Here is a 27727-nt window from a genome sequence, read left to right on the forward strand (position 1 = left end):
AAAAAAAAAAAAAAACATCATAGTAAAACCAATACCTTCTCAGCTTCGCATCGAAGCTAATATTTCAAGTATCATTAAATAATATATCTTTTTACAATTTTTTATGAACTTTGGAAATTAATAATGTTTTACTATGATTTAATAGTGTTCTAAATTTTATTTAATACCCCCTAAGGAATTTAATACAATAATAAAAAAAATTATTTCTTGAGTTACATACTTTTATTTAAAGATTACAAAGATATAACTTCAGTAAAATAAAATAAAAGAAATTGGGGGATTGTAAATTATATTTTATTTATTTTGCTCAACAACGTTGGAGGAAGGACTAACAACAATACTGCCGTGTCAAGCAAAAACAGGATAACTCCAAAATTAAAAAAAAAATTTTTTTTGTTTCTATAAGTAAATTTAGTGGTTTTACGTCGATTTTTGATGTAAAAATAGCATATTTCCTATTAAAACCCATCTAAAATTGAAATATAAAATAAGAAAATATACGGTAAGTCCAATATATTTAATGTTTTGTAAGCGAAAAAACGGTAAATATAAATACTAAGCAAAAACTTGATATATCACATAAAAAATAGTGGGGTTACCGTCTTTTGGCTTATGTTCATACATTGGGAAAAAAGGGTATCTTGATTTACTGTTAAAAATTTTTTTGTGTTCCTGAAAAATCATGTTGACAGGAGTTATCCTGTTTTCGCTTAGCACACGGCAGAATAGTGTCGTAAAAATTGGTAACTGAAACTTAAAGGATGGGTAGGTTTCTTCAATTTTTGTCTATAAGTCAAGTATTTTTTAGTGATGAAAAAAAATTTTTAGAGTAACCATTCTTTTATACGAGATTTTGAAATTCAATTCATTAAATTTGCATATTTATCATAAATTATAAAAAAAAAAAATAAAGTTTTTTGTATATTTATAAGTGGGTCATTTAATTTTTAAAAAAATTATTTACTATTTAGAGGCTAAACATTTTTATGAGAACCAGACAAGATAAGATATTTTGTTTAATTTATATAAATATTAAGTGTAGATATTATAAATACAGAGTGAACGTTTAATTATGACCTTGGACGTATTTAAATTTTTTTTGCGTGTAGGCATTCAAAAAATTGCTGCTCTTTATACATGACTGGGAGACTCCCCAATCCAATAAAACCTTATTTATTTGTATTGCTGTTAAAAAAATATCAACGATACGTAATTACTGTAATCAATAAAAAAAACCCAGCACAGGGGGGTCGCGGCACAGTGTTGACGTGGTATAGTTGGATTAAGTATAATAATATCTGACAGTGATTAAAATCACTATAAAAAAAACGCTTCGATGCAAATCTTTAGATAGTGTTTAATTTTAAAAAATTGATGGATTATTCCAAAAGCTACATGATCTCCTATTTCCTTATTTATATCCTAATTAAAATAAATTATGTCGAATAAAATATGTATATAAATACTACTTCTCATGAAAAAATTGCATTGATCCATACATTTTTTAAAAAATTATAGTATTTTAAAGTAAAAAATGTAAAATATAAAATCGAGAATTTTGATACAAAAATAGCATTCCGTAGCCATTTTCACAATGAAGACAAAATAAAGCCGGAATTTTTTTTTCCATAATAAAGTACATTACATTAGCTTTAATTTAAGATATACAGAGTGTTCAATAAGTTCGGAAACACCAATTTCTTAGAGCCGCTATTGATTTTTTTAACAATTTTTTTTTTTAGAGGCTAATTGAATAATTAAATGTATTATTTACGATTAAAATTAAAGTTCAACCATAATGCAAAAGGGTAGAAATCTACCCTAACTTAAGAAATTCAAATGGCAACCCCTAATTTTTCTTACTTATTTCAATAGAGAATTCAATTTTAAAAAGAATTATGGTGAAAATAACTTTTTATGTTAAACCATTTTTAAATAATCGTCGTTTTAAGGGTAGAAAAGTGTCCTATTTAAAGGCAGATTTTGCTATGATCATTTTTATAAATTTAATTTTATAAATATGATATCAATTGCAAATTATCTGCAAATTTATTAAAAAAAAAAAAAATTTTATTAAAGCATGCAAAAAGAACTTAAATGGACATTTTAAAAATCGCTCTCTTATACGCGATCTTTAATTGGGGTATTTGTAGAATATAGCATTATCGATCAATGCATATTATAATGTTTCCGGACTTTTTCCTATAGGAGTTTTAGCATTGGAGTCTAACATACATAACTAGTGTACACTATTATCTGTGACCGTTGGAACATATTCAATTGTTATAGTCGCTTTATCGACAATTAGTGTCATTTAAAGTACGTCATGCTGTCAAACATATTGCAGGTAGTAGTTTGTAAGTTTACACAAAAATTATCAGTGGTCATTATAACATTATTATTAAATACGCAACGTTTCCAAACTTATGCCTATAGTAGATGTAGTATACTTTTCAACTACCAACTAATAATTATTTTTAACTCTGGTTAAAGTAACTTGTCCACATATTTTCTAATATTACAGTTGATCTATCGACAGTTATGGGATAGTTTGAGGTAAATTAAAAACTATAAAATAGTTTCAGTAACGCATCATTTTTCGATTTTGACTTTTATACTCATGCCGAAATTAACCTTAAGTTTTTAACCTGTACTGACTTAAGATTATTTTTAATATTTCATTAAGTTATATTTTAGCTTCGATGCAAAGATGAAAAGGTATTAATTTTACTATTATGTACTTATTTATGTTTTTTGTCTAAAGTCTAATGAAAGTTTCAAGATTTTAATTCATAGATGCTACTATAAAAAACATTTTAAAAGGACTAAATGTATCATTCCCCGTTCTAAAAATAATTTAAATAACAATAAACATAATTTTCTAAATTTTTAAAAGACTAAGCCACTTCCTTAGTTTCACATATGGTGGTTGTATTGCTCTGTATACTACATTTAATGAAAATTTAGCATGTAAGTGTATAGTTAAATTAACAGCGAGAGCATTTGATTTTTTAACTTTTGTGTTTCATATTTGTTAAAGTACAACCTCATAAAGTTTTATTTTATTTCATAACAGTTCTCTAATTTATTAATTAAAAAATTGATAGCATTTAATATTTGCTAACATTTTGTACATGACAATACATTGTTGAGTACTAATTAAGTATTTTATCTTTATCATGCATCTTTAATTAGTATAATTATTGGATAAAAGAACTTTAAAAGTAATAAATCAAAATTTATTTATAAATANCTTTAAAAGTAATAAATCAAAATTTATTTATAAATAAATAAAATAAATCTGTATTTATTTTGTTATATTATTCTACTATAAATACAAAAGTATTAATTAATTCATAATTTTTCATTACGGAGATATAAATTAACAAATAACCAAGTATTTTCTTGTATTTTTGAATTAGTAAAATTTTTTCAAATACAATTAAATGATTTATAATTACAAACTTGAAATGGTATTTCATCAAATTGAAAGTAAAACAATAGAATTTTTCAATAAAATATTTTAATACATGTAATATGAAAAGTGGACAATTTAATTACTCATTCAAGATTTAACTTAATCGATAATACAAAACAGAATATTAGAAAATTATTAAATAAAGACAATTATTAGTTTTTCATAAAATAAAACCAGTTCTGTTTTTAGAGAATTATCAAATTCCTTTAAATATTGATGATTCAGTTTTGTTGTATACATTTTTTTATTTCTTTAAATAACTCTATAGAAATAATGGATGTTAAAATCAATAACATCCATAATAAACGTGAAAAAAAATTCTATGATTTTTAATTGAATTGAAGTAAACTTCAGAATAGTAAATTCCAACTCCTAACTTGTAAAATAAATTATTATTTATTTAAATAAAGTGATTGGAGGTTGAACATTTATAAATGTAAATGAAAACAAAAATTCAATAGTAGAATAATTATAATTAAAAAGATATGTAGAAAACTTTATTATGGAGTAGAACTATAAATATTGAATCATTAGTTAAAATTCCAAAATTAGTAATGAAAAATTTATTACAAGTGTAATAAAAGAAAAATTAATACATAAAAAAAAAAGTTGAATAGAATTTTTTTTATTACTAAAAAATAAAAAAAAAATAAGCTGATCCATTTATTTATCTTAACAAATATTTAACATTCAAAATTAATATGGTAATCATTATTTTTTTTATACCTTGCATATTTTAGGTAAATTTGTACATTATTACCATTGATAAATAAAATATTTATTATTCCAAAAATATAATATATAAAATATGTTTAGTTCATTCTTCTTAATTTGTATTAATTTTGTTTCTAAACTGCCATGATAATTTTCTATTTTAAAAGACATTCTTTCATATCATTGTGTTTTTTATTAATGGTTCATATGTGAATATTTAGTATTATTTCTTGGATTCTAAATAGTTTTATTTTTATTTTGAATTCCATACTTCAAAAAACATGCTCAACTTGATATTTTCTTTATAATAAATAACAAATTATACTTAAATTAAGTTATATTTTAATGCTGTTTTTTTCAAGAGTGCTTACTTAATAATTGATATCAGTTTTACATCATAGCTACATTTAACCAAACGGAAATAACAGTCACTATATATATCGGGGCAAAACTAAATATATTAGACGTGGAATTAGCAAAAGAATACAACATAAAAAAGTTGAAAATATGCTAATAACCAAAGCAGATAAGAAGTCCTTGGATTTAATAGGAAAAACTATAATTCAAATCGTTATTGAGAACGAGCAGTTTGATATAGCCGTCTATGTTGTAAATAACTTAATAAGTTCGCTTATATTTGGAAACAGATTTCTATTCGATAATAATACTCGTATTAATGTTAATTCAAAGTTAACCCAACGCAACGCCGACCAAGTGGCAATAAAAATAATATAAATAACGTATACAGTAATAACGTTATTTCTACTCTTACAACACAAATAGCCGAACAGAAAAATATGCTGACAAAACGTTTAGCAAAACTACGGAAAGTCTTCGAAAAACATCAAATGGGCGAAAATGTTGCTGAAGACAATTTATAATGCAATAATTGTTTAGATGAACTAATTATTAGTTCATCTAAACAAAAAAAATCACACCGTGATTTATTTGTGTTATTAGAATTAAAAGGCTTCCCAGGCTATTGTTTTTCTGAAAACATATTCTGAAAAATACAAATACGGAGTAATGTACGGAAAACGGGTGATCGAATTTTTGCAGTGTTATATAATGTAAATAATAATATTCATTGACGGTCCGGTAAGCCGACCACAATAAAATTGAAGTATATACCGCAGTATAAAGAAGAGATAAACAAATTCCTAGCATTAAAAAAAAATATTCAATCAGTACAGCTTCACGTGGAGCATAGTAAACAGTACATAAAACACTATAATGCATTTATCAATGAAATCGGAGTAGCTAGCGCCACGAACCACGGCCAACAAAATACAGAAACGATGACACAGTACAAAGCAACACCGTTGTCAACTGTTCACGCAGCTATACATAATGAAAATATTAAAGAGCAATTAATTGATGACAACACGCCTATTAAGATATCATCGCATTTATCCCAAGAACAACAACCTAAAGTAGTTAATGTAGTGGAAAAATACTTAGGCATATTTTCTGCGGACGCATCTAGATTAGAGCCAGTAAAAGTATCGCCATGTGAAATAAAACTAAAGGAAAACGTAAAATAGCCAATATTTAATGCTCCACATAGAGTATCCCCTCCTCAAAGAGAGATATTGAAAAAGAACTAGTTAAATTACTTGACGCAGGAATAATTAAACACGCCATGTCGCAATATGCAGCAAACGCTTTTCTCGTTAAAAAGAAAGAATAATATTAACATCGTTTAGTAATAGACTACAAAGACTAAAAACGAAATAGTTGAACCGGAAAACTATCTGTTTCCACAATCTCAAAATTTATTCAGAGCTTTAGAAAACTCACAATTTTTTTCAAGCCTAGATCTTAATAATAGTTTTTTCAAATTCCCATAAAAGAAGAGTGTCAACATTTACTTTCATTCGCCAATGCATGTGGCTTAATAACGTTTTGACGATTATCAATGGGTTTTCACAACTCGTCAACAATATTTAGCAGGATACTCAACAATGCTTTCTCCGAATTTTTATACAAATCACTTGTGATTTATATATTTTATTTATTTTTTGACTTAACAAAATTTCAGAAAGAGTTTTTCGGAAGCCCTGGAAAATCTCGAAAAAGTATTTAAAAATTTTGACGAAATTGTATTCAAAATAAAAACAACTAAATGCACATTATTCTCTGATAAAATAGATCTATTAGACTTTCGGATAATACGCGACGGCATAAAACCGCTGGATCGTAATATAAGAGCCATAACGGACTTTCCGTGCTCCATAACGGTTAAAGACGTTAGAAGCTTTTTATGACTTTGTTCATTTTACCGTAGGCATATAAAATAGATCGCTAATTGCCTTACGGAATTAACAAAAAAAAAAAATCCAGCACAGGGGGGTCGCGGTCAGTGGTGACGTGGTATAGTTGGATCAAGTATAATGATATCTGACAGTGATTAAAATCACTAAAGTATGTCGAATGAAAAAAAGATTATTAAAAAATATTATTTCTCATAAAAAAATTGTGTGTGATCCTTACACTTTTCAATAAGTTATAGCATTATAAAGTTAAAAATATAAAATATGAAATCGAGAATTTTCACACAAAAATAGCATTTGATAGCCATTTTCATCGTGAAGACAAAATAAAGTCAGAAATTTTTTTTTTCCATAATAAAGTACATTACATTAACATTAATTTAAGATATATATAAAAGTGTCAGACTTTCCGGAACACTTTCAAAAGGTAAGTTGAAAAAGTTAATTTTTTGTGAAAAAGTTGTCATTTTACATCTCCCCCTGTGGGCAGGTAAAGGATTTATAAAAAAAATATACCAAATGACAGGTAAAGACATCAAGCATCTATAAAAAAAAAAAATTATATTGATTTGTATATTTTTGAACAAGATATGGCAAGATATTTGCGATTTTTTAATTTGTATTTTTTTTGGAGGTTTCCCCCATTTACGGGGAACGAGGGAATTTTTTTCAATTTTTAAGGGTAATGCCTTTGACTATATACGATTTTTGATCTTTTGGTGTATCGTTGAAAGAAATCCGGTTCGGTGAGAGCTGAGAAAGTGGTAACAGACAAAAAAAACATACACATCATAGTAAAACCAATTGGACATACTGAAGCGTTTGATCAATTGAAAACTATGCTAATATCAAGACCTATTTTAGCACACTTTAACGATGTTAGATCAATGAGCTTGACTGTAGACGCAAATATTCGAGGACTAGTGGAAGTGCTAGAATAGACAGAAGAAAACAATATTTCAGGAGTCATAGAATATGCCACTCGTAAGCTGTTAAAATCGGAAAAACCTACAGCTCTACTACGTTAAAACTTCTAGGTTTAACCTTTGTCGCGGCCGCATCGCATTTCCGGTGTTACTGCCGGATGGCGATCGCGGCGCTTCCTCTTCACGTCCGACAGGTCGCGCTATTCGCGGTGGCCGAAGGGCGGTAAGAACCGGTCGCTCATCTCTGGAACACTAGCGTACGTCAGACAGACGCATCGTGCGCGCGCCGATCACTTCCCCTTCTCCCCCTTCCCTCCTGCAACTTTTTTAAGTGATTTCAATAAAGACTCTTTTAAAAATGATCATAGCTCGTTTTAATCGCAACTCACCCTATGCTCACACCGTTAACAATAAAAACTATCAAAGGAGTCAAATTGACGCATTGCTAGTAAAATGCGTCTCTAAGATATTGCTAGCGTTCCAGGGTTAATCATTAAACTTTGGGATTAAGACTTCAAAATAGTATTTACTAGAGGGCAAGATAATGTGGTGGCGAATACATTATCAAGATACTCTTTGGAACACATAATAGACTCGGCAATATTTGGATATGAGAGGGGCCCAAAACCAAATGCTCAAATTCAATGTATCAACAATATTCAAGAATTATTAGCCACAGAAGAAAAAGAATTTTCTATTGTAGAAAATCAACAAAAATACCTTTTTTGCTCGTCAATACTAAATGTTTTAGAAGACAAAAAGTCAGATAAGAAAATAAATAGATTATCACGAAAATTGACTATAATAAGTAACGTATTATATTTTAAATCATATAATCAAAATATAGGCAACTATAACTTACTGGTAGTACCCAAGGAAGTTACTACTATTATATTAAAAGCAGACCGCGAAAGTCTCACGTCAGGACATTCAGGTATATCCCGGACTATACATAAGCTATAACAAAAATATTATTGGCCTTTCGAAAGACACGGCTGCCTACATTAAAATATGCCATTCGTGTCAAATCAATAAGAAAGCCACAGGATTTCTACAGCCTATCCCAGTTATAAATGGAATTTCGTTGTCTAGGGTAACTATTGACTTTCTCGGGCCATTATGCAATAGTAATGGAAAAAAAACACGTAATAGTAGCAGCTTGCAACACGACCAAGTACATTTTCACCAAAGAAGTTCGCTCTGCAGACGACGAGTCTATCATAAAATTCATTTTTAAGTTAATCTTCAATGGGGCTGCTTTCGATCTATAACTAGTGACCGAGGAACCCACTTCAAAAACAAATAGCTAACACATATTTGTGACAACTTAGGCATTAAACAGAAGTTCAGTTCAGCCTACTCGCCTCAATCCCAAGGATTTGTAGAACGAACAAATGAGACACTATGTACGACATTATATGAAAGACAACAATCAGAATAGATGGTCACACTACTTACAAGCTGTAACATTTAGCTACAACACTACTCCACAGTCCACAACTGAGTTTTCGCCATTCTATTTAATGCATGGCTTTCATGCTGCACAGCCTATAGACAAGAAAATAATCCCTCAGCCTTTGTCATATAACCTAAGAATGCGCTGGAAGACTTACATAATGTTAGAATGAAACTACCAGACTTAATAGTAAAAGCTCAAATAACGCAGAAAATCAATTACGATTTATCATACAAACACTTAGAATATGTCCATCTCGATAACTAAAACTAAAAAAAAACTAAACACTTAGAATATAAACCAGGTCAATTAGTCTTAGTCAAATTTCCCTTTATAATTAAAAATCAATGTGCAAAACTAGGTCACCAAAATCTTGGTCCCTTTAAAATAATTAATAAAATAAATGACGTAAACTATGAAATATTACTAATCCTAAATAGAAATGTTAAGCAGGATATCATACACATTAGATGACTAATACCGTACTACGACAGAGACAATGATGACAAAAACCACAGCGTTCAGATTATTGTGCATGGTCATAACAACGTTAGCATTTACACGACTACTTCAATCGGAAGAAACAAAAAGCCCGAAATTATAATTACAAAACAGTGATCAAATACAATCTAGACAGCCTGATCATTGATCAAAACATAAAGGACTACAAAATAAAAGCAGAAAGAAAATATCGCTCTTCCCCAAATTATGCACCAATAGAAATAGGAGAGGCCTTTGTTGGATATGGCACCAAATATTTGTTCGGCAGAGCGACATCTGAAAATGTAGATGCGTTATCACAAACCTTACAGAACACATAAGACACCACGAATGAAATAACTCGCGTACATAAACAACAATTAACATTCATGAAAAATTTAGATAACTGAATAACTAACAACTCAATTAAAATAAATAAGATAATAAACGTAAATCCAAAAATACATGGGTAGATGTCATGGTGTCACTTTACCATTATTGTAAAAAATTATTATAATAAAATACAAACAGCGCATCCGCTTTTAGAGACTGATGAATTGACGATTAATATTTATTGCAAAATATTGGAAATCGTCCGAATTACTATTTAAACCTAATAGGCCATTGGGGTCAGTCGAATCCAGTACTTTGTGTCATTCACCAGTCTCAGTACTCGCTTGTCGCTGTCCAGCTTACTGCATAAAGTCAAGTCTTTGTTTTTCCTTTTACACCTACCTACTCTTGTCCTCAACATTTCAGAGTACTTGTGTCATGCACTTCGTCTGCAGCTCATACTTTGGCCTTCTTAAGAGTACACCTGGTATTTGTGTCTTGCACTTCGTCTGCACCTCATATCTAGGTGTTACCCTTATTCCCTTTCTATAAAAAAAGGCCTTTCGACACCCACAGCTAATCCGGAGTGTCAGCCGAGCACGGTAACTGCTGTATGATCATGCGTACGTGAATACCCACCCAGGCAGCAGACTCAACATCATCTTCGAACACACTACACTACTTTAATACCCTTCCTTTTGTGTTTTATTAAGGCTTTTGTTTTGTGTAACGATAATACAAACTTGAGCTCTTTTCAAATGGATAAAAAAAAAATATATATATAAATTTACTCTCTACTTATAAATAATAACGAGGAATAATAATAATATAGTGTCCTTTCACTAGCTACAATCTTATGATAACCGTCAATTCATAATTTGTGTATTTAACGATTAGAGTGTATTATAAATTTGATTTAAATTTAATAATTTATGTGAGATAAATTATCTATGTAGAATTAACGTATATCTAGGTTAATATGAAAAATGTACTTTTTTTTAATAGCAAACTTCTACTTATAATTAAAAAAATGACAAATATTTATTTTTACGTATCTTATTATACTATAAAAAATTAATAATAAAAAAAAACACGACTAATAATAATACAAAATCTGAATTCCCTGACAGCGTTTTTGGGGAATATTTAAAAAATATATAAATAAGAAAAACTTAATCTCGGACATTTTTTTTGTTCTAAATATTTAATTCAGTTATTATTAATTTTGTTCATATTTTAGCTTCGATGCGAAGCTGAGAAGGTATTAATTTTACTATGGTGTGTTTCTTTTTTCTATTTATTTATTTATTTCTTTGTGTCTATTACCACTTTTTCTCAGCACTCAACGAACCAATTTCTTTCAACGATATGTCAAAAGATCACAAATCGTACCTAGTCAAAGACATTACCTTCAAAAATTTTAAAAACTTCCTTTGTTCACCGTAAATGAGGGAAATCTCCAAAAAAATATAAATTTAAAAATCGCTAACTTTTGAAATTTTTTTTTACTTAAAACTGCCATAACATTTTTAATAATGATTATATCAATATAATTTTTTTTTTATAGATGCATGATGTCTTTACCTTTCATTTGGTATATTTTTTTTTATAAATCTGACCCATTACCTGCCCACAGGGGGGAATTCAAAATTACAACTTTATAAAACTATAGAAAATAGGGTTTCAAATAAAAAATATTAATTAAAATTTTTATATTATTAATTTGTGTATTCAGATTTAATATATTTTTGTAATTATTTGCAATCATTAGTAGCAGTTGATGTTGGTTCTGAATTTCTTATTAATATTAAACTCCAATTAATTAATTATATTATAAATATTGGAAGAAAATATGGTATTTTTAATACCTTAATGACCTTATAACTTAATTAATTAATTAATATGTTTAGAAAAAATTATAATTAAAAGATATTAATTTCTGTAAATTAATATTTTAAATAATGTCTTCCAATGAAGAGGAAATATAAATAATTTTTATTATTTGAATACAAATGACTTCAGTAAATAGTATTGATTTAAGTATTTTAGAATGTATGAGAATATACTCAGTACATACCTGTGAAACTATAACTCGTCTACTATCGGTCTTCATAGCTTGGCAAAGATCTAACCAAGTCCACGTAACATTATGATACTCAATTGTTGGAATGACTAAGCTAAAATCTCTTATATCTTCTAAATTTTTTTCTTTATTTCCTTTGTAACTTACTTTCACGGGTACTTCTGGGATTTTTATATAAATAAACAACTTATTTTTTTCTGCTCTTTCCTGTATTTTTAATATAAAAAAATATTCATTATTTATGCATTAATTGATATATGATTATATATCTATTTTTCAATTCATTTTTTTAATATGAAAACTATCAAGTAAATTTTCAAATTATAATTGTTTCTAATTTATTTAAAAATTTGAAATATCCTTAAAATTACTAGTTATATCATCATTATTAGTATATTATATTAAAGAATGGAGTAATCAGCTTTAGAATTATCTAAATACAAAAAATAATGATTCATAAAAAATTGCGAATAAGCAAAATGATTTGTACTAAAGGACAAATCTAAACACATTCAAAAGCGATGAAGATTCCGTAATTTTCTTAATTTATAGAAGGTTCAAAATATTATTAATGCCCCCTAGAATTATAAATAGAAGAATTTAATTATTGTACATTACAACATGTTACATAAGTGTAAAAAAAATTATGGATTTTTATTTTTAATTATTAACCATTTCCACCAACCATGGTCTTCAATCACAAAAGAGGTTTGTACAAAATCGGGATGTATAAATCAAAATATGAAAGGGTATAATTTACAGTTATGAGAAATTAGCCTTTGGAAATAATCTTTAACATGGTAAGCTTTGAATAAATTACGAAATAAACCTACAAGGGCAGCAGATAAGAGGAAAAATTGAAAGATAAAAGAGGATGTAAAATGTAATTTTCACAAAGTAAAACTTTAGTATGATAACGTATATTTCAGACAATGACAATAAAAATTGCTGCTTACTGGAAAGATAAAGAAGTATGATGATCTACATAGTATGAAGAGATGAAAAGAAGTGATCTGGAGGAAATAATGTTTAAAGGGTAGTTTTCTTTAATAGTCCAATAAATATGTACATCAGGCAAAATAAGGAATATCAACATCACAATATCAATGAACATTAAGTCCTTCTATTTTATGAAATGTACATCATTAACATTATAACTAGATTTTTTAAATTACATTCGTTTGCAGTGAAAATACATTATTGCGCTTTTAAAGATTTATAGTTATTATATAAATAGGTAAAAAACAAAATTGCAGAGATTAATATAAATTAGAGAGTTTTCAGTAATTTTTTTTTAAAATCGCCTTTTTTACAAAAAATTATTATCATTATAAAAATAAAAATTAATTTATTGTACATACCTTCATTTTTTCAACATCGTCTTTGTGTTCAATAGGTACATAAAAATTGCTTTCTTTGTTCTTTTTAATTTTACATTTTTCTTCTGTTTCAATGTTATCAATGTTTTCTGAATCTCTTTCAGAAAAACAAAATCTCATCATTATGTTGTAGAATTTTTTAGTCATACCTAATATGATAAAAAATTTTAACTCTCAATATATTATGATAAATATATTATATAAATAGAATTAAAGGAGAGTATAAGTGTGGGTTCCATACCCCTATGAATTTATGCCAATCGGATATGACGTAAATTTTTTACCCTAACTGTAAATTTAACAATTTAATATTGTTTTAAAGGATGTAGATTTTTTGAAAAATTGTAAAATTGCCATTTTTATAAAAAATGTGAACTTTTTGTATTTTAATGGAAAATATTTTATTGAAAACAAATTGTCGGAATACTTTTTTTGCTTCGATGCGAAGCTGAGATTGTATTGACTTTACTATGATGCCTTTTTTTTTTACCTCTGGACCTGTCTTTGTGGTAAAATCGGACATCAAAGTTAAAGAAAAACGTACGATTTCTATGAAAAAATTCTAGATTTTATATTTTATATTATTAAATTTATATTGTTATAACTTTTGGAAAAATGTATGGATCAATATTATTATTTTTAGCTTCGATGCGAAGCTGAGAAGGTATTAATAATACTACTTTTGGTGTTTAAATAGGTTCTAAAATTAAAAAGATTATAATTATAAAAAACCACTATTAATTCAGGAAAAACTAACAATCATTTTTGGCTTCGATGCGAAGCTGAGAAAGTATTAATTTTACTATGGTGTGTTTTTTTTTCTATTTATTTATTTTTTTTTTGTATCTTACCACTTTTTCTCAGCACTCTACGAATCAATTTCATTCAACGATACGTCAAAAGATCACAAATCGTACCTAGTCAAAGACATTACCTTCAAAAATTAAAAAAATTTTCCTTGTTCACCGTAAAAATATTAAAAATTTAAAAATCGCTAACTTTTGAAATTTTTTCAATTTTTTTTTACTTAAAACTGCCATAACTTTTAGCTTCGATGCGAAGCTGAGAAGGTATTGGTTTTACTATGATGTACTAAAAACTGCCGTAACTTTTTCAAAAATGAACATATCAATATAATTTTTTTTTTTAATAGATTCTTGATGTCTTTACCTATCATTTGATATATTTTTTTATAAACCTGACCCTATTCCTACCCACATTATTGAAAAAAAAAATTTCATATTTTATTTTGTCTTCATTGTGAAAATAGTTACCCTTTATCTGCATACAGGGAGGGATTTAAAAAGACAACTTTTTCACAAAAAATTAACTTTTTCAACTTAACTTTTGAAAATGTTCCGGAAGGTCTGACACTTTTATATATATCTTAAATTAAAGCTAATGTAATATACTTTAATTTGAAAAAAAAAAATTTGACCTCTGGACTTGNTAATTATCTAATTAATAAGAATCGATATAAACTTAAACCTTTAACTTAGTTTATATTACTTTATTTTGTATACACTTATTGGCGTGCACGTCGTGCCGTCCTTTCCGTTGACGAGACATCGTTCGACTATATATTACAAAGACGAAAAAACCGGTACGCACCGGATAAACGCGCTTATCACTATACTACATTCAAAATAAAAAAAAAACAAACTAAGGATCGAACAGAGATATTAATAAGGAATCAGTAGATCAAGTAGCTTTTGGAATAAAACACTAATTTTCTTAAAATTAAACACTATCTAAAGATTTGCATCGAAGCGTTTTTTTTGATAGTGATTTTAATCACTGTCTGATATCATTATACTTGATCCAACTATGCCATGTCACCACTGTGCCGCAAGTTCCCTGTGCTGGGATTTTTTTTTTTGATCTTGAATAAACGTAAACTGATAACAAAAACATAGTCTAAAATATAACTTCTAAATCAAAATTCGATTTAGTAAAATTTTTCTGTTAAAACGCCACAGTAGTTTAATACTATGAAAAAAAAATTTAATTAAAATTTGCTGTTTGAAACAGTTTTAATTTTTTGAAATATTTTCGTTAAGAAAATAATAATGGATTTTTTCAACTTTTGATAGTAATGTCTTTAATTAGATATGATTAATATCATATCACACAAGTTAAAAGTAATATTTGGTTTGCGATAGAAGATATAGAATAATTTGTTTATTTCGAACTATTTGCTTAAGTTTAAATTAAACTAAAAACTAAAAAAATATTAGGTTGTAAATACAGAACACTGTATTCTGATATTAGTATTGAACACTGAACCACTTTAAAAACTACATTTTTCTTGTGAAAAAACTATTACCTTCACTTTTCTTAAAAAGGAATTCTGTTTTATAAATTAATATAAAAGATAAGAAACGAACATATAAGAGGAAGAACGTCTACGTGGATAAGATAAGAGAAAATAGACTTGGATGATTGGTCATGTTATGAAGAAAAAGAAATCGAAAGTTGTAAGAACAGTTATAAAAATGAATGTTGAAGGAAGAAGAGGTAGAGGAAGACGAAAAGAGATGGAAGGATGTAATTAATTCGGTATGAGGACGGCTGATGTGAAAGATCGTGTCAAATGGAAGTTTAGGATAAGAGTGATCGATTTTATGTAGTTAAAATAAAGGTGAGAAAAAATAAAAGAATAATTGTTCATTTTAATACGTATAGGTGAATACACCGTTTTAAACAAAATAATTAATCATTTCGTTTATTATATTTAATCTTTGAGCTTTATATTATATTAATTAAGTCGATTAAAAAATTTGTTGGAATGTAAGTAATACATTACCTATAGTTAGAGGAACTACATTAATTTCAAAATGTTCTTTTACGGATATACCACCTACAGGTGCTTTTTCTCTACAAAATATTCTTACAGCTCTCTAAAAAATATATATATATATATATTTATAAATATAGTGATTCAATGGTTGACTGGGAAAAATTATGCATATCGGGCCATTAGTAACAGGATATAGTACTAAGAAATGAAATAAAAAATAGTAATATCGATATTATTAATTAAATCGAAATTGATCATTTTTTAAATCAATACCATAGTTTTTTTTTAATAAAAAAATTATATAATTGCCTAAACAATTCATTTAGTTTAAAAGATAATTTCTTAGAACTATATTCTGTTACCAGTGATCCGTTTCAGAGTCAGTAAGGGATTTTACTTTTATATCAATTAAAATATCGATTTAAAAAAGGTTCAATTTCGATTTAATTAATATAACACGGCCACGGCGTTGTCAGCCGTTTGACACCACGCGGTCGTGTCAGCTCCTTCACAGTCAACGTTCCACTGTAAACCGGATCGTTACACACACGCGTTATCATCGTGGTTTAAAGTCCAATAAATGCCTAGCGGCGAATACCCGCCGCAATAATACGTGTAGTCAGTCATCTTCGTGACACTGATATCGTTGTTTCTTTTAACCGACCGTAAGGACCGTGCATTTCACCGCAGTTACGAACATTCTACACCTGCAGAGAAATATATATTTGTTTTTTTTTTGTCTTCCGCCTGTGCCTGTACTTTATACTTCTGTAATAGAGATTGTCAATATACGGCTCGACGCCTTCTCAACCTGAGAATTACAGGTGGTGTATTTCTTTTCTATTTTTTAATATCCCTCACGCGAGTGGGTGCAACATCTCTAACAAATGATATTATTATTTTTTGTTTTTTATATCAATATTTAATATTGAAATATTTTTTTTGATTTATATTTAGATAATTCATATTGATTTCCACAATATTTTGATTTAAAAGTTGTTCAGTAGCAATTGTGCTGATTTGATAATACTTTTATAAAGTAGTATCTCTTTGAAGCTACCCTTATGGATAATTTTAAGTTTCTTAGTACTATGAATTATTTTTATAAAATATATTAACTAACACAAAAAATTATAAAAAGAAGAAATATTTTTGACTTTCTACTTGATAAATATTCTAACATTAAATAAATCAATTAATGATAGCAAAAATAATTATACATTTGTTTCTAGTATAAGCTGGCATCAATCGTGGGAGCAGTGTTGGTTTTAACCCTATGAATAAATTGTTTTGGGTTTCCATAAGAAAATATTATGACTTTTTTAAAGAGACAAGTTTAAAACATAATAATAATAACTTATAAACATATCAAGGTAAGCATTTCCTTGCTAGGTCGTCCTGAATCGTCGAACTTGTCGATATGTGAGAGGCTACGTAGTTCTTTATGTACCAATCATTTAACAATAAATAATATTGATAATATGGACTACAGAGTTTCTTATTGAAGACGATATTCTCAAGAAATTAATCCAGTATGTCAAACAAAAATCAAGAAGCTGAACTAGAACAATTAAAAGGCAAATCAAAGAATTTTTAGATATTCATAAATCGTAGAATAAAATTTAAAAATATAATCTCAATATAATAAGTAAAAACAGCAAACATGTTCTATGGTATTTTCCATAGCAAAACTACAGTATTAAAAGTTTTTTCCTGTAACAAATTTTCAATAGTTCAATGCGAAATTTGTGAGAAATACGACCACGTCTGCTAATCCAGAAAAAAGAAACAAGCGATACAAGGTGTTAGCTTTGTCAGAAACAAAATCATAAAGTGAAGAATTACAAACAAAAAAGCTAGCTTATAGGCTTAACATTTACGCTGAGGGCACATGTTCACTTTCAACTTTAACAAACTCAAAAAAAAAAAAAAACAAAAATACATCATGCCCAGAAACTTAAGAATGATAAGGAAGTCAATATAAAAAACAAACAATTGAATACATTCAATCAGCAAGTCATACATTGAGCACCATAGGGTTATAAATTATAGGTTAACGAGACCAAACAGCTATAGACACAGGGATAAATCTTAACATATTAAACGGTGAATTAACTAAAAGCGTACAATATAGAAAAAGTTGAAAACATACTAATAACCGGAGAAGACAATAAGCCCATAGATCTAATAAGGAAATTTAATATTTTAATTGTCATTGAAAACGAAGAGTTTAATGTAACCGTATATATTGTAAACAACTTAAGATCGTAAATATTAGGCAATCGATTTCTATTCGATAATAATGCTGACATTGATTTTTAATCAAACGTAATGTTTGATAAAAACATCATTACCACATAAATAATCAACTCCAATAAAATGATACAAACAACAAATAACAAAAAAAAAAAACAAAAAAGTGTTGTATTTCTACTAACACAACAAACGGTTACAAAATGTAATAGCACTGACATATAACGTTCAATCAGGCTACAAAAATGTTACGTCGCTATTTAGGGATTGAGTCTAAATGCCCGTCAACAGTATTCTAAGGGACCAACGGGGGTAGCTGGCTAGGCTATATCTACCTTAGGTACTGAGGTTTCCTATTTAATTTATATTCCCTTAAATGAACTACCAAGGGTCGCACTACAATATATATATATATATACAGAGTGTTCAGTAAGTTAGGAAACAGTTAAATTGTTACAAACAATGAGTACAATAGAAATTCGTTTTCTTATTTACTGAACACCCTGTATAACACTCTCGGTTAACAACGATATAAATAAATATTTATTAAGTTATTGAAATATTAAATAGATAATACAACCTGCTGGACACCTAGAGATGACATAATCCAACAGGGAGCTGACGGCGACACACACACACACACTATATACGTGGTAGAAAAGTTAAGTTAATTATCAGACAAAAGTAGTGATCGCGATGATGGTAAAAGGTCAACTGTCGATAGGGATATCTTATTATGGCACATTGCCCGTGAATTGCAAAAGTGTTTGTGTGCAGTCCGCCCTCCTGTTAGTATTGTTGTATGTCACTGTGTTAATTATATATATATATATGTCTATTAAACGGTACAATGATGTTATGGGAGACAAAGATATGGGCACATGCAAATGTAATCGTATCAAAAATCTTCAAAAAATATAAAATGGGCGAAAAATAGCGGAAGACAATAATTATGCTTTACATGTAATATATAATATAATTATTATCAGCTCAGCCTTCCAAAAAATCACACTACGCGAGTTATTTAAACTTATATAAGACATTGGGGATATTGGTTTTCAGATCAAGAAATTGCTAGCTTATTAAATGACTAATTAACGCGATGAAACACGACCACCAAAGACAGAAACGATGACGTTGGAAAAGCAACGGCGTTGTCAATTGCTCACATAGCATTTCATAATGAATTTATTAAAGATCAATTAATTGATAATTATAACATGTCTATTAAAATATCATATTTATTCCAGGAACATTATATTAAATAAATACCTAAAGTAATAGTTACAGTAGGTTAAATTATATATTATAGACTTTTATCGTATCTTTATAAATAGTTTCAATGAAATATTGGTAAAGAACTTTAAAAAAAATATGTTTCATATCTTTCAGGGCCGGGGCACGAGTTAAACTTAATTAATCGACATCACATTTTATACACGTAATTTTTATACCTATTGAAACCACTTAAGAGGGTAAGACTGAAAACAAAACCTTATATGTTAGAGGGCCACTCTTATTAAGATTCCCAGATTATTTTAAAAAGCTAACTTTTTGTGCAAAAATAGATATATTAATTCTCCCTTTTGAGCTAGCAAATCGTGTGATTTTCTAAAATATATATACCAAATCAAAAGCACATCCCTAAAGTATTTATATAAAAAATTTCGTCTGGATTTATCCATCTTTTGAAAAATTATGGAAATTTTTAGTAAAAAAAATTTTTTAAGTATCAAAATTTACCGATTTCAGAAATTGTGATCTAATATAGTTACATAAAAAGTTATAAACGTAATAACTACATATTATACACTTATTTCTGTTTGTGCCATTTACCTCTATTTTATAAAGTAAATTGATATAATATTTATGGACTACATTGTGACGAAAAGTTTATGTTATTGCATCTAAATTATATAATATATTATGTAGTGACTATGGAATGATCGAGAATCTTCGCGACGGATAGGCAACACAAAATGCATATACGCGGGAATGTTCTCGATCGCTCCGTAAGAGAATCTTCTAGAACTCAACACAATATTAAACGGCGCGACGTACAATAACGTCAATCAGTTAGCCAGTCGTCAGTTAATCGGTTAAGTAGTTAAGTACACGTAGTGCATTAATATAATTTTTATATACATTTTCTTAGTGTTTTTATTTATTAGAAATTAATAAGTGAAGCACTAAATATTACATATATCATAAATTTAAGATTAATGAACTATATCTATAAAATAATTAAGTAATAAAATATCAGTTATGAAAATGAAATATTCAGTTTTATTAATAATTTACAACATAACTAATTAAATAAATAAAGTTTAAAAAACTAAAAAAAAACACTCTTTTAAAGCTTGTTAGATGAAAAGTTAAAAATAATTTTTAAAATAACCTTAAAACAATAATGAACGAAAAATACTAGTATTATTTTGAAATAAAATAAACTTAAAACAATAATAAACGAAAAATACTAGTATTATTGAGAAAAAAACGTCGGGCGTTCAATATACGAAAAATATGACACAAAGCCCACGCTTTTTTCACAATACTAGTATTTTCCATTCATTAATGTTTTAAGCTTATCTTATTTCAAAATAATACTAGTATTTTTCGTTCATTATTGTTTTAAGGTTATTTTAAAAATTATTTTTAACTTTTTAGTTCGATGTGCTTAAAAGCGTGTTTTTTTAGTTTTTTTAAACTATATTTATTTTTCAATAGTTTTTAGTCTGAGAAACGGCTACCACATCCAAGGAAGGTAGTAGACTCGCAAATTATCCTCTCCTGGCACGTGGAGGCAGTGTCAAAAAATGACGATAGGGACTTATAGGGGCTCCGTAATTGGAATAAATGCACGTTATATCTCTATATAAGATTAAAGCGCGATAATATATAAATATTGATAGTAATTAGAATATATATATATATCATACTCAGTTTATAAAAATCTTCGCATAATATTATCGCGTCGGCGACGCGATATCCGGCATGATCCTCGGGCGTTGAAAAACTAGCAGCGTTAATAGCAACGGTGCGCAAGTGCGAATCGGTTCATTGAGTTCGGTCGTGCGGTACGTCCGGAGCCGGTGGCGTACATAATCGACGTTGTCACTTTAACAACGGGAGGAAGACACAACGTAACATTTGCGTCGGGTCGTCGTCGGCCGTACGGTACGTACTGGATTTTGCACAACGGCGTATGGCACGTGGTAATGATCAGTCAAACAAAAATACTCATAGTAGGGCGACGGCTGATAAAGGTGGCGAGAGTGGCGGGGCCGTGTCACAATAAAAATTTGTTTATATATATATNGTGTTGCCAGCGTGTGATGAGCAGGGTGGGGTGAATGCGTTACGATAGTCTAGTCTCAACGACGGGATACGTGGGAATAATAACATGTGGCGCGTGGAGATTTACAAACATACGTACATACAGGTGAATCTAATATAAGAGTGTTAAAAAAATGAGGCTTTCAAAGCTAATTTTAAGTTGAATTCGATAAAATACCTAAGTTGACTTTATTTTCGTAGAAAGAAATTGTGTAACAATTTTATGTGAAATTTGTATCATTAAATTTTTTTTTCACAGGAGAAAAACTGAGATAAGTTGCCAAAAAGTCGTTATTTTGAAAATTTGAACATTTTAAATCTTATGTTAGTATATAAGTAAAGAACAAAAATATATTATAATACAGAATAGTGATATGATGTAAACAAAATAAATATAAGCATTTATCGTGAACCCATAAATGTTTTATAAATATTAGTTATAAGGAATTTATTGTAACATTAGTAAGTATTATACTAATACTTAGAAAGTAACCATTAATACTGTAAATTTCATGTTAATTATATCCTTAATTGTTAAAGACATTGTTCCTAATAAAAAGGGATCTGACTACTGATTCAGTAGTCAGTGATCAATCAGTGAATGTTACATTATAATTGTTATTATTTTGACTCTTTCTGACAACACTTATCCGCGTGATCGAACTTGGACTTAGAACATCCAGTTCATCACACATTTGTTGTTTATTAATATTGTATAAAAAGCTGTGTAAAACTTGCTTAAATTGACATATCAAAATTTGAAAAATAATCATTGAAATTTATAATACAGTGTATTCTCGTTAATGTCCATACATAATTATTTACAATTATGACATTTTAGGATTATTGAATTATTATAAAAAGCCAAAACTTGAACAAATTGTACGATAACCTCAAAAACTTTATTACTGTCTGGTAATGCTCTCTAATATACTTTCATATGTCTTGTCATAATTGTACCTAATCTTTTTATGCAATATGAACTAACAAACCTTAATGTCTTATACATACTGCAAGTTATAATTTGCAGTATATATGAGACTATAATAATTTATAAATGTTATAATAATATACAGAGTGTTCAGTAAGTTAGGAAACAGTTAAATTGTTACAAACAATGAGTACAATAGAAATTCGTTTCCTTATTTACTGAACACCCTGTATATAATAATTATTATAAGTAAAATAAGTGAATATTTGGTAAATTACTCATTATTATACATTAATTCATTACCTTACGATCATCAACTGGCATATTATTTTGTATTTCAGTAGGTACGATAACTTCTTTATACAGTTCATTAGCAAGAAGATTAGTCATTCTAATATATCCCAATTCAAGTAAATGTTCAACTGAGTCATCATTCTTTGAATTTTTTGTATACCTTTATAGAAAATTAGAATGAAATAAAATAATAAATATCATTATCACTCAATTACTCAATTAAATTAATTAATTTAACACTCTTCATAAATAAACGCTTAGATGGAAATATATAGATAGTATTTAATTTTTAATTTTATTATTATTTTTTTTTGTAACTCAATAAGAATTAAGAAAAAAATCCAAACCCATTTGGGGTACAAACTTCGTACCTAAAGCATGATAAACACAAGTGTTACCGACTCTGCAACAGTACATGACATTTTTTCAGTGAACATAAATATAGTTTAAAAACTGAAAAACACGCTTTTAAATAACATCGAAATAAAAAGTTAAAAATAATTTTTAAAATAGCTTAAAACAATGAACAAAAAATACTAATATTATTGTGAAAAAAAGCGGCAGCCGCTCAATATAAGATAATATGGCACAAAACACTCACGTTTTTTTCACAATAATATTAGTATCTTTTGTTCATTATTATTTTAAGCTTATTTAAAAAATTATTTTTAACTTTTCACTTCGATGTGATTTAAAAGCGTGTTTTTTTAGTTTATTAAACTATATTTATTTTTCATTTTTTAGTTTCATGTTATGATAGTAGTTAATATCAATATCATGGTTGTAACGTTATCGGGAAATCAGGGTTCGATTCCGGAGAGGGAGTCTAAGAAACGGCTACCACATCCAAGGAAAGCAGTAGGCGCGCAACGTGGAGGTAGTGACGAAAAATGACGATACGAGAATCATCCCCCGTAATCGGAATGAATACACTACATGTCTCTTAATGAGAATAAAGCGTATTAATATATAAGTTTTAATAGTAATTAAAATATATATATATATATACATGTAAAGCAACTTAAGTACGTAAACGTATCATGCATGAGGTATAACCTTGTTTTGTGGGCGGGGGGAACATTATACACGAGGTATATACGGCGGCAGATGCATCGGCTGTAGGAATATATAAATGAATATTAACATATACGTATAAATATTAATTTATATATATTAATATTAGCGGTGGTGGTAGGAATATATGATCCTCGCATAATATCGCGGCACTGTCGCTGGCGTCCACGACGCGATGTCCGGCGTGATCCTCGGGCGTCAAAAGGTTAGCATCGTATATGACAACAGTGCGCGAGTGCGGATCGGTTTGTTGACGTTATCACTGTGACAACGAGAAGAATACTACGGTATCCATGACAAAATAGATAGGTATGTCAGCAATAAACGAGTTTTGGACCGTTTAACGCATCCCGCCCTTCTCACACATAGTAGTGGTTCGCCTTATTTCATTGGCCGTAGGTTTGCCCGCCAAAATACAATTCTTTAAATCAAATACTTGACAGCAACTTTAATATTTTGTATTGTTTTTTATGATACCTTTTACTATTATTGATTGATATCAATCTATTGTGATATCTATACTACAATATAAACAAATATGATCAATTTGCAAATTATTTGATATGAAATGATTATGCCGGGTATATTGAATAAAATGAACAGCGTTTATTTTAACTTGATATACTTACATAATTCTACTTAAATTTATATTTTTATGACAAAATGCCTGTTTGTGAGTTTTTTGATTGTATTAGTGGTAGTAAAAAAAAATCATTGGTAAAAAATAAAAAAGTAACCTTGAATCGATTTCCAAAAGATCCAGTCTTAAGAAAATTCTGAGAAAAACAAATAAGATTAGGTCAAATAACTAAAAAACCAATAAATTTTGATTTTGGTAAAAACAAGTAACTCTTAATTAACATTATCATATTTTTTCAGAATCCTAAATAAATTACACTATTATTTCATCGTTATATTTATATTTAGCTGTTTATTATGAGCTTGTTTAATTTCATTTAGCTGTTGTTTGTTCATTGCATTTTACAAATGATAATTATGCAATTCATTCTAATAATAAGTATAGGAAAGTTTTAAAATAAAATGCTATTCCATAATATAATATTATTTAAATATCATTTATTTTTTAATCATTCATCAATGAAGTGCAATTTTTTATATTACAAAATTGACTTTTTAGAGAAAAATCATGTGATCTTGTTGTTAAGTGTACAGAAAAATACAAATTTAACCTTTTTAAAGACCTTGAAGTTAAACCTCTCGAAGAGAGTTTAAAGAGTGAAATAGAAAATAATATATTATTCCAAGAGTAATACACACATTTATAGTATATTTACAGTGCCGGATGTTGAACTCTAAAAAATTTAGGGGCCTCTAATTTAAAAATGTTATGAAAAAAGTCACAAGTATACAACTATGATAACTCTATAGTTACAAAATTATAGAGTACAAAGTATAATAAAATTAATAGTATATTATTATCTACAGAATAAAGAAAGCCTTCAATATAATAGTAAAAAGTAAAATGTTTAGATGTTCTATTTTAAGAAAAATTTTTTCCTTGACTTTGCATTGGCAAAATTGTTAATTATTATTTCAATATTTAGAGTTTTAGTTCTTTCCTTTTCTATACTTAAAATTGATATACTAGAAAGATAAATACTAAACAATCGAATATCAATCAAACATTTACAATTACCATTCACTATCATTGGGAATAAATTAAATAAACTTTCAAAGTAAAATTCAATACACCATTTGAAAAAACAAAATATACATTTTCAAAGAGTCTGGGCCCCGGTACAAGTGGTGCATTGTACCGACGGTTTATCCGGCACTGTTTATTTATATTCTACTCAATTAATAGTATAATTATACTAAATTTTTATATTTTAAATAATTAGATTACAAAACAAGTGTGAGGATTATGAAAACAAATATTTAAAAATTTTGGATGAAAATAACGTTTTAAAAACAAATTATACTGCTGTAATAAATAAACTTAAATGTTACAATAATTTCATTAATTTGGAAGATCATTGTTTTGAAAATCACTGTAGTGATATTTTATCACAATTCTTTACACCAACTCAGATTCAACTTATTCTTCATAAGAAATATATTTCAGAAGTCTGCATGGTGACAATCTGTCAAAAGCTCCTAAAATTTTTACAACATTAACAAACAAATTAATGTTAAATAATGGAGAGTATAATATACCCAAAGAAGTGGTAGAATGTTTAGTTAGAACAAGAACTTATATAAGGCTAAATAATTTAAATAATCAGTTAATTTGTCAAAAATTAAAGAAACAAAAATTTACTTAATAAATAAATGTATGTAATAAGTAAAATTAAATTACCAAGTAACATTAAGCCAGTTCGCCTTAAAGTACTGTGCTAACAAACCAACCTCTTGGCTTTATAAAAAAGAAAGTAACACTAATGTGAAGCAAATTATATATTAATTAATTCAATGAAAGCATTTCTAAGTATTAAGTATATTATATACATAATTTTCCATTGTTCCTCTATACGTTACAAATTATTTTTGCACAACATTCAATATTAATGCATAAATGATAATATTATCACTATATTTATGGAAAATGACCATACAAATATTCGGCCAATGAAATGTGGCGAACCAACAATAGATGGGGTGAAGAGTGGGTTGCGTATCACAAAGTTGCTGACATACCTATCTATTTTGTCATGACGGTATCATTAACGGCAGGACGTCGTCAGCCGTGCGGCACTTGTTGGACTTTGCACCGCGACGTAAAACGACGCGGGGTCGTGTCAATCACAATAAAAATTTGTTATACATATAATATATATAACAAATATATATATTATATATAATTGATGACAAGCGCGCGTCTACGGGTTGGAAAATATTGTGGTCTACTAGTGGTGAGCGGGGTGGGGTGATTGCGTTACGACCATCTAGTCTGAAGGCCGTAGACACGTAACGAGTGAAAAGTTACAAACAACTCACAAACATACAGATGAAACTAATATAAGCGTGTTAAAAATAAATATAGTTTAAAAAAACTAAAAAAACACGCTTTTAAAGCACATCTAGTTCGATGTGCTTTAAAAGCGTGTTTTTTTTAGTTTTTTTAAACTATATTTATTTTTCACTTTTTAGTTTTATGTTATGGTAGTAGTTATTAACAATATCATGGTTGTAAAGGGTAACGGGAAATCAGGGTTCGATTCCGGGGAGGGAGTCTGAGAAACGGCTCCCATATCCAAGGAAAGCAGCAGGCGCATAAATTACTCACTCCCGGAACATGGAGGTAGTGATGAAAAATGACGATACTGGATTCATCCTTTGTAATCGGAATGAATGAGTTCTATATCTCTAAATAAGAATAAAGTGTGTTAATATATATTTTTAATAGTAATTAGAATATACAGAGTGTTCAGTAAGTCAGGAAACGGGTTTCTATTGTNAGTGTTCAGTAAGTCAGGAAACGGGTTTCTATTGTTCTCATTGTTTGTATATATATATATATTGTCGCCTTATGATTTAAATTGTTCTTAATAATATTCGGCACTGGGTATTTAGTTTTTTTGACCCCTACTCTAAAGGCTAGCCGTGTTGTCGCCAACGGACTGCCGGTCAAACGTCGGACGTTTTGTCGGAAATTAGCCATCGTCGGAACTGGTACACTAATTTTCGTCCGTAGCGGTTTTTAGCTTCAATGCGAAGCTGAGAAGGTATTGGTTTTACTATGATGTGTTTATTTTTTTTTTTTTGTGTCTGTTACCACTTTTTCTCAGCTCTCACCGAACGGATTTCTTTCAACGCTACGTCAAAAGATCACAAATCGTATCTAGTCGAAGACATTACCCTTTAAAATTGAAAAAAATTCCCTCGTTCCCCGTAAATGGGGGAAACCTCCAAAAAAATTACAAATTTAAAAATCGCTAATTTTCGAAATTTTTTCA

The 27727-nt window shown here is 28.3% G+C and overlaps 1 protein-coding gene and 1 long non-coding RNA gene across 7 annotated transcripts in view; one reads left to right on the forward strand and one right to left on the reverse strand.

Annotated features, from left to right (window-relative positions):
* LOC126908078 (protein KIAA0100) overlaps nucleotides 1-27727 on the reverse strand; it is a 101910-nt gene that overhangs the window by 1721 nt on the left and 72462 nt on the right. For 3 of the 6 annotated variants that reach the window (XM_050689924.1, XM_050689923.1, XM_050689922.1), the window contains 4 exons: nucleotides 22746-22896; nucleotides 15929-16022; nucleotides 13105-13271; nucleotides 11738-11950 (listed from right to left, as the gene is read on the reverse strand). In XM_050689924.1, the coding sequence (XP_050545881.1) occupies nucleotides 11738-11950; nucleotides 13105-13271; nucleotides 15929-16022; nucleotides 22746-22896 (625 nt within the window). Of the gene's footprint in view, nucleotides 1-4280; nucleotides 4493-11737; nucleotides 11951-13103; nucleotides 13272-15928; nucleotides 16023-22745; nucleotides 22897-24936; nucleotides 25929-27727 lie in introns of those variants that run through there. The other 3 variants (XM_050689925.1, XM_050689927.1, XM_050689928.1) reach the window with 3 other exon arrangements.
* Nucleotides 21490-22118, forward strand: LOC126908112 (uncharacterized). The gene is made up of 2 exons (XR_007704713.1): nucleotides 21490-21617; nucleotides 21771-22118. It is a non-coding gene; the product is annotated as an uncharacterized LOC126908112 (long non-coding RNA).

The sequence above is a fragment of the Daktulosphaira vitifoliae genome, unplaced genomic scaffold, assembly GCF_025091365.1.
Source record: "Daktulosphaira vitifoliae isolate Bord-2020 unplaced genomic scaffold, ASM2509136v1 Scaffold_5, whole genome shotgun sequence".
Taxonomy (NCBI): domain Eukaryota; kingdom Metazoa; phylum Arthropoda; class Insecta; order Hemiptera; family Phylloxeridae; genus Daktulosphaira; species Daktulosphaira vitifoliae.